The 9,113-nt window shown below is 44.4% G+C and overlaps 1 protein-coding gene across 1 annotated transcript in view; it reads right to left on the bottom strand.

The window, feature by feature from the left end:
• Positions 1-4,535: 4,535 nt before the first annotated feature.
• The window catches only part of GRIN3B (glutamate ionotropic receptor NMDA type subunit 3B), a 45,125-nt gene continuing 40,547 nt past the window's right edge, over positions 4,536-9,113 (bottom strand). Inside the window, exons 11-12 of the mRNA XM_054979686.1 lie at positions 8,802-8,869; positions 4,536-4,920 (exon numbers count right to left, since the gene is read on the bottom strand). Of these exons, the coding sequence (XP_054835661.1) occupies positions 4,536-4,920; positions 8,802-8,869 (453 nt within the window). The remainder of the gene's footprint in view (positions 4,921-8,801; positions 8,870-9,113) is intronic.

Here is a 9,113-nt window from a genome sequence, read left to right as displayed (position 1 = left end):
GGATTATCTATGTATTGCTGGTGGAAGGGGGGAGCCGTGGGTGAGAGGCCTGCCTTACGTAGTGCGCGGCAGAAGCAAAATTTGAACAAGGGCCTTTCTCCGATCAACTTATTTAGCACAATGGCTAATGCAGGTGGGCGGGAAGGTTTTATCAACAGAGATGCCCAAGTAAAAGAATCCCCCCCCCCAATGTTACCAGGGCCAAACAGAAGGGTTTAGTTTTGGCTGGATTGTGCCAGTGTCTCTCCTGCATAGCTAACATTTTGCAGCTGTTTCAAACCTCGTTTCTGATTATTTAGAAAAACATTCCATAAGGACGCTGCAGAACCAAAGGATACAGCAGGGGCCAGGAATGAAATAGTGATTGGGGAGTGTGTATGTGCATGTATGCCTAAAGTATGCCTGAAGAACCCCATTAGGACGCTTGAGGCCATCTCGTTCTGTTTTGAAATAAACAGAATAAAACAGTCTTTTGAAACAAGACCATCAAAACATTCTGTCCAACTTTCGTCGTTCCAAAATGCGAACTTGTATGTTTCGGTTTCTGTTGTAGCCAGAAAACCTTTCATTGCAAAAAGAGATCTGCACCGGTTCTAGAGAACTGGGGCAGAAATGGGGCGGGGGGTGGGGGTGTCCAAGGGTACTTTGGGTGGTGGTTTCTCAGCAGTACTGACGCCCCATCCTGGCCCCATCCCAGCAAACTGCTTTTGCAAGGGGGAAGATTAGCCATTTGCTGTATGGGGCCAGCTGCTTAAAGATGCGCTTTAGAAATTACTCCAAGTGGGCCGTACCCAGGCCAAACACATCTAGGAGCACAAGAGGTGCTTGACATGCTCAGGAGTAGCTCTCCATCTCCTCCCAACTACCCAGAATTCTGCCGCTTTGCTATGCTGAGATGAATTTTCAAAGTCATGCTAAAAACCCCCCAAGTATTAAATGAGGTGGGGGCACTTGGTAAGCCTTGCCATTTAGTGTTCCTTGTTTGTTTCTTTCCCACCTTTCTGGTTCTCGTTTATTTTTATGGTCACACCTCCAGGTTGGCTCTCCTGTGAAGATAACCCAGTAAGGCTCATGCTAGACAGAGGCAAAGGACACAGTTCAGAAAACGAAATAACTAAACCCAATGTATTGTCGAAGGCTTTCACGGCCGGAGAACGATGGTTGTTGTGGGTTTTCCGGGCTGTATTGCCGTGGTCTTGGCATTGTAGTTCCTGACGTTTCGCCAGCAGCTGTGGCTGGCATCTTCAGAGGTGTAGCACCAAAAGACAGAGATCTCTCAGTGTCACAGTGTGGAAAAGATGTAGGTCATTTGTATCTACTCAGGAGGGGTGGGATTGGGCTGAGTCATCCTGTAAGAGTTTCCCAGGGTGTGGAATGCTAATGGCGGGAGGCTTCACTGTATCCTGAGGAGGTTCTTTTGCATATGGATTGGTGCTTGATGTGCTAATCTTCTCTGCAGGGCTATTGTCGGGTATAGAGTGTTTTGTTAGCCTGGTGTTTTTCAGAACTGGAAACCATGCTCTGTTCATTCTTAAGGTTTCTTCTTTCCTGTTGAAGTTTTGCTTATGCTTGTGAATTTCAATGGCTTCCCTGTGCAGTCTGACAAAGTAGTTGGAAGTGTTGTCCAGTATCCCCGACAATAGCCCTGCAGAGAAGATTAGCACATCAAGTACCAATCCATATGCAAAAGAACCTCCTCAGGATACAGTGAAGCCTCCCGCCATTAGCATTCCACACCCTGGGAAACTCTCACAGGATGACTCAGCTCAACCCCACCCCTCCTGAGTAGATATAAATGACCTGCCAACATCTTTTCCACACTGTGACACTGAGATCTCTGTCTTTTGGTGCGACACCTCTGAAGATGCCAGCCACAGCTGCTGGCGAAACGTCAGGAACTACAATGCCAAGACCACGGCAATACAGCCCGGAAAACCCACAACAACCATAACTAAACCCAACTTTCTTCTACCTGAAGGCAAGCACAGAACAGACTCAGACCTTGCGGGGCTACTTTGAAGGAGTGTTTGACAGGCGGCTGCCCTTGAGGCGGTTTGGAGCACACGATAAATTACTTTTGCAGACCTGGAGTTTGCCTTGTGGAGGGATTCTGGCCCTTCTGTCTTTGCTAATTCCTGCTCCGCCAGAATTTTACAAGTCTCTCCTTGACAACCCTCATCCTCTCTCAAGAAAACTTGCATGCACAGAGCGCTCCACTTTCAATGGCCCCTGAATGGTTAAAGAACAAAAGTTCAGTAGCACCTGGAGGACTAATAAGATTTGCAAGGTATACACTTCCAAGAGTCAAGCTTCCTTCGTCAGGTATACCTTGGATATCATGTTGGTCTTGCAGGTGCTACTGGACTCGAACCATCCACTTATACTGCAGACTAACAAGGCTACCCACCTGAAACTGCCTCAACAGTTAAATCATGCAACTTGCAGCTTGCCCCCGCCATATTTTGTGGCCAGAAGCCTGACTGATCTATGTTTACCTTTTCAAGCTTGGGCATTTCTGGTTTGGAGCAGCGGAGTGGAATAAAATAGGAATGGGTTCTCAGTTGTCCATCTGTAAAACGGACGCGGGCAGAACTATGCTGCTCAAAAGGGCCAGCAGATGAATATTTTCAAAGAACACTCTGAATTTTACCAATAGCACCTAATGGCATGTAAACGAACGCAAAGCTGCCGCATGTTTCTCTACAACAGCATTTTATGTCATGGGAAGCTGTTTTAGGGAGAAGGGTTCCTCTGTGGCAGAGGGATTAACAGAGTTGATAACGAGGGCAATTCCCCCCCCCCCCCCAGAAACTGATCTTGCCAAATTTTTCCGCACCCTGATTTTTTTGAGGGGGGGGGGGAAGCTTTCTAGAACCTGATCAAAACAATGGTACAAACAAGTCCCTTCAGTCCCTGAGCCTGTTACTTAAACTAAATTTTGCTTAATTTTGCAATGGGTAGTCAAGCTCAACCTTAGCAGCCGAGGGGTTAGCAAAGAACCAAGATCCAGCACTTTGGCTGAACGGGGCATATTCCCTCTAATGGGTGGCTGTCATCAAATTCTCCAACTTCCTGAGATGGCCAGAAGTGGCAAAGGACCAATTCAGAGGGCTCTTTCATTGATTTTTGTGCCTGCTACTATTGAGGCACTCTAGCATGAGTGGCAGTACTGAGGGCCAATCAGAAAGCTCTCTAGTCCCCACCCCAGGATCTTCTCACTTGCTATGACACCCCCCCTTAGCTACCTGAGAGCCAAGCTACAAGTGACGCCTGACACAGGTTGGACACTTGTCAGCTTCCCTCAAGTTTTGATGGGAAATGTTGGCATCCTGGTCTTGCAGCTGTAATGGAGAACCAAGCTGTAAAACCAGGACGCCTACGTTTCCCATCAAAACTTGAGGGAAGCTGACAAGTGTCCAACCTGTGTCAGGTGTCACTTGTAGCTTGGCTCTCAGGTAGCTAAGGGGGGGGGGGTGTCATAGCAAGTGAGAAGATCCTGGGGTGGGGACTAGAGAGCTTTCTGATTGGCCCTCAGTACTGCCACTCATGCTAGAGTGCCTCACTAGTAGCAGGCACAAAAATCAATGAAAGCCAGTCAGCAAAGTCACCAATTTAGCCTAGCACCAAATAAATGAATATTTTCTTTTAAAGGTCGCAGAAATGGCTGGAGCTCAAGCAGAAAAGAAAGATAAGTAACTGGAGCTTGCCTTGGGCTGAGTCTGGCCTAGGATAGTGTCTCCCCCACTCCAGTCCTCTGGCTTTCCAAGGTCTCGGGTATAGGAAGGGCTTTCCCAGCCCCAGGTACCCAACAGCCAGGACTAGGCCCCTGTATGCTGAGCTCGGGACTATCCGCCTCCCTGCAAAGTTGCCTTTCCTGGAGTGAAACCATCCCCGCCCAGGGGTTGGCTAGGATTGCCTACTCCAGCTGGCCAAGGGAAAGCTGCCGCTCAGCACTGGACATCCTTCAACCAGAGCTGGTAGGATTCGAACCAAAGATTTTCTGCATGCAAAGCAGCTGTTCTTCCAAAGAGCCTCTGGCTTGTGCAGCAGGTGTGTCCTTTGGCCTAACTGACTTGGTCTTGCCTCCTCCAGTGTTTCGGGGAGGGGAAGGCCTTTCCCCACACCTAGTGCTTGCCGCTCTTGAGCCAGAGCAGAGCCAACCTGCAGGGGAAGCACAGGTCCCACCCTTGGCCCTCTCCAAAAGAAGCAGGCTGTACCTGAACAAACAAAGGAGACGTGGAGCGAGCCAGGCAGATGGAGGATTCTCCCAGCACCTCCTCCTAGAGATGTCCGCCAGCCCCCTTCTGCCTCCCTGCCTGGATGATCACCTGCCCCAAACTCACAGAATTTGGGCCAGGAAGCAAGAGGGGGAGTCCTGCAACACGACCCAGCTCTACCCCGCTCATTCCCTGCACCGTTGACCCAGTTTTGTGCCTCCTGCGTTCCCTCTTAATGTGCAAACCTGTGGCCATTTGTCTCTAGCGTTGAGACCGGACTCTGCTTCCCACCCAAGGAAGAGAGGCACCTTTGCCCCATCACCGCTCTTCCTTGTTCTCCTTGATGAGGGCTTTCAGGGCAGGAGGCAGCCGGGGGGCTTTGGGCGGTGGGCCCAGGGCCACCATCAGCTCACTCTTCCGCACGAGCGCAGCCCGGAGCTGCTCCCGCATGTTCGCAATTCTACCCTCCAACTCCTCAAGTTCCTTCTCCTGGACTTCCTTGCTGGTCTGCTGGGGGTCTTGCCCATTCATGCAATGCCAGACCGGCGCCTCTCGCTCGTCCTCGGATGTCTCATCGGGCAGGTTTTCTATGTTGAAGTGCACCCTCTTGTCCTCCTTCTTCACTGTGGCTCGGCGGAGGTTGTTCCAGCTGGGCTGGCTGGGGGCCTCCTCAGGTTCCTCCTGACTCTTTTCAATATTGCACCTTGGAGGGAGAAAGGTGCATCAGCTCAACAGCTTAACTATTTCATCTGAAACATGCAACCATTATAGTAATACAGATTAAAGCGCATTAGGCAAAGCAATACCTATGTATTCTAAGTGAACTTCTGAACACTGCATGAACTTCCTTGTATTTTTTTTCTAATGTTGTATAGTATAACCAACACAGGTGTACTTTTATCTTTGACAGCTAATTAAAAATAATGGGCAGCATCTAGATTAATGTCCTCCAATCACAGAATGGACTAATGGTGATCTACTCATTTAACTCCTGTCGTTTTCCACAGATTTATAGTTTTATTTTGCAAGTTGGATATAATGTCACTTTTTGGCTAATTAGAATGTTATACAATAGAAAATATGAATATTTAATTATGCATTAAACCCATAATAGTTTATTTGTACTATCACATAATAAAGAGCTTGGATTTTTGCATAAGACAACCTATAAAAATGCTAACTCAGATAGTATGTCAAAGTTTTGATTGGAAGAAATCTCATAAGGATCCAGGTGAGAATCTTACCTTTGTATTGTATGCTATGGGAATCTTAATGCATTTCATAGAAACTTTGATTGCTTTAAACTTAAGAGTTAATTAGGAAATGTTAGCAAACCTAATTTTTATTCCCTTTCTGTGTTCCATCTTTGTATCATCAGGGGTCATTTCATAGAAAAAGAGCTGGAGGAACTCATTAGCATAACTCATTAACATATGCCACACCCTTCCATCACTGGAAGTGTGTCATTAGCATGCCTAATTTGCATATGCCACACCCCCTGACATCACCTATCCTGGCTGTTTTGGACCCAATCCTGGCCATTCAGGGCCGAAATTGGGCCCAAAATGGCAAAAAGGGGCTGAAAATGGCCGAAAAGGGGCCCAAAATGGTCAGGATCAGGCCGCTGCTGAGTGGGAGAGTGACCCACCACCCGTAAGAGGCCCGATCTGGGCTGTTTCGGCCCCAATCCAGGCTGAAATGGGCCCAAAATGGCTGAGAATCGGGTGGGTGGGGCCACCTGATATGTGACTTCTTTGGGGAAGTGCCGGAACGGCGTTCCTGTACGTTCCCTCTTGAAATGAGCCCTGATAATCATATATGTTTTGATATCTTGCTTCTTTAAAAAGACTAGAAAGGATTTCATTAAAAAGAAAGAAAGAAACTCTAGAAGGACTCTGTGTATCTTGATGGGAAAAAGCTTTGCAAGAAGAACCCTATAAATAATGTACTGATAAGCAGCGCTGCTACGAAAGCAAGTTCTGTTTTGTAGGTCTTAACTAATTGCTGGAATCTGTCCAAGAGTAAAGATATATCTTTAGTCTGCGATAGTGGAAGCCTTAGTAAGACACGGATAAGATCAGATACACAACCTTCCAGTTGTTTGTAACAAAGGCTTGTTCTGCCAGTCCTGCAGCAGTGCAACACAAGCACAGAATGCGCAACCAACAGCATCCTTAGGATCACGGTGTTCGTTCAACTAAAAGGAGAAAGATCCTAGTCCTCAAGGCTTTGGGGACAACCATGTAGGCCTTTTATTTTCACAAATGAAAGGATGGTACATAAATAAATATTGCTGGCTGAAATAGCTAAAATGAGTCAGGATTTTAGTTAGTTGTGGGGGGGGGGGGGAGGCTTCTGTCCCAAAGCTGTGGCCCTTTCCCATCTTCGTGCCTTTCCTCTTTGCTGTGCCACATCACATATCAAGAAAAATGGAATTCTGCAGCCAAGGAAATGAAATGGAATTCTGCAGGCAATACGGGCGGAGAAAACGTATGTTGTTGGATTCCATAACACACTCTGCAGTAGTCACTGTCTTCTATGGTTTTGCGGAAGTGGGGTACAGAGGGGACTGAAGCCCACTCCAGTCACTATGAATCTTATCCTTCCATATCTCTAGCTTCTGGGATTTCTGCGAGCCTCGCTGAAGACAGAAGAACTGATCTATCCAGAATTCAGCTCTACCAGAATGCTGCTGCCCAACGCTGAAGAATTGTAAACAGCAAACCTCAAAAATTATTTGTGGTGCTTTTGCCAGTCATTATTTCATCCATAGGAAATAAATGTTGGCTGCACTCATTTTTTAAAAGAGAAAACCAAAGTCCAGTAAACACAGTAATTACATTTACTCATTTTGTTTTTTGAGATGACAGACTTCAAAACTTAAAATTTCCGGACATTTTGAAGCCAGAGTAGGGGAAAACACACACCCCTTTCTTTTCCTCTGGAAAAAATGGACTTTTCGGTGGAAATTGAAATATATGCAATACTTATTTTCCTGTCAAACCTAAAACTCTTTTACTGATCAAACATTATTTATTTATTATTTATTATAACTTAGTATATAAAATTACCCTAGTTGGCATATTTACGACATTTCAAAGTATAAATATCTTCATTTTCTATAAGAAAAAAGTCCAAGTTATACTCAGTACTCAAGAAGAGAATAGCAAACTGCAGCATCCTATGCTATCTTAACTTTTGCCATCTGAGAAAATGAAAGTTGAAGGTACAAAACAAATTCTGTATTAAAGAAAAAGAAATGTATTATTTGGACAGAAACTCTCTCATAGAATCACAATTGGTAGGCCTGCCGGCATGTTTGGATATTAAGCTAAACTTCATAATATTGAAACAATGAACTCTTTAATAGTATCATTAAACACATTATAGCATACTAATAGTTGCTAATTTTTAAAAAAAAAATCTTGAAAATTTTGCATAGGTCTACAATATGAGTTCTTTTTTCCAGTGCTCCTCCAAATTTCCATATTTTTCTACTGGAAAAATTGAGAACATTCTCAGACATTTTCATGCCATACATTTGGACTAGGAAAAAACTTACCTTAAGAAGAATTTCACTCGTTCTAAAAGAGACAATACCTTATAGAAGTTTTTTGCCTCCACTGTTCCCCCAAATTTTCCAATTTTTCCACCAGCAAGATGGGGTGAAAGTCCTTAGGGAAAAAAAACTACAGCCCCCCCCTTTTTGTCCTGGTATTTTTCCTCAAGCCTTTGCCTCTCTAGAGAGACTTTTTCCGTTTTCATAGCTCTGAAATTATTTTAAATGATGTAATTCAGGGATGCTGCCTTTTTCTATAAAGTATGGGATTTTTAACTCTACTAGCCGCTATTCTAAATGTTGCCTATTGGTTTTAGCTAATTATATGAGCCCGATCTCATTAGATCTAAGCAGGGCCAGTACTTGGTTAAGAGACCACCAAGGAAGATTGCAGAGGAAGGTGGTACTTCTCACTTGCCTGACCCTTTGCTGTGATTGTCATAAGCTGATTGCAACACACACACACATCTGTAATGTTACCGCGGTCCTCTTGGAGACAGAGAAGCAAGATATCATTTACCTTTATCGTTTACCATCACATCAACTACCAATTATCTCATATTTTTCAGCATTTGTTTACATTTTTCTCCTGAAAAAATTATATTTTCTCCCATCTTGAAAAGCGATCAACTCCGCAACACCATCATTAGCTGCTGATTCATCTGAGCAACATAAATAAATGCATGCATAGTTCAAGCCATATTTGTGAGCGCCAATTAACAAGGAGGTTACACAGGGTAATGAGCAATTCCAGCAAAACAAACCATTAACATTCTAAAGGCTAATTGTCATTAACAATTTTGTGGACTTTACTCTTCATTGTGTTTGGCTATTGCAAGATTGAATGTAAGAGCTATATACTGTATTGTGGATATTTTGTAAATGCATTTAAAAACCGGAATTTTTGTAAAAGGTTTATCCTATAAAGTATTTATTAATTCATATCACAGTGTATAATTGTGAGAACAGCAGTGGAAAGGTGGATTCACCAAGCTGAGAGAAGCAGACAACACAACGTAACTTACTTTTTCTCCAGATTTAGCCTCTTGATCCTCTGTTCCTCCAAACTCATGTTTAGAGCCCGGTGTATTTTCTAGTACATGTATATAAAAAACAGAGGTCGCAGATTTGAAAAGCAGGGTTTGGCATCTGTTGCCACCATGTACTTTCTGCCATAAAACTCGCAAGTCTAATGGAAGTGGAGGAGAAAAGTCTCCCTAATTTTGTAAGGGCATTCCCCACTATTTATTTATTCGATTTTTATACTACCTCTCCCTCAAACAAGGCCCAAAGTGGTTTACAACATTCAAAGCAATTTTAAAAATATAATTAACGTT

This window comes from Eublepharis macularius, chromosome 5 (assembly GCF_028583425.1).
Source record: "Eublepharis macularius isolate TG4126 chromosome 5, MPM_Emac_v1.0, whole genome shotgun sequence".
Lineage (NCBI taxonomy): Eukaryota > Metazoa > Chordata > Lepidosauria > Squamata > Eublepharidae > Eublepharis > Eublepharis macularius.
Note: the sequence above shows the minus strand (reverse complement) of the source record. Positions and strands in the feature narration are given on the sequence as shown.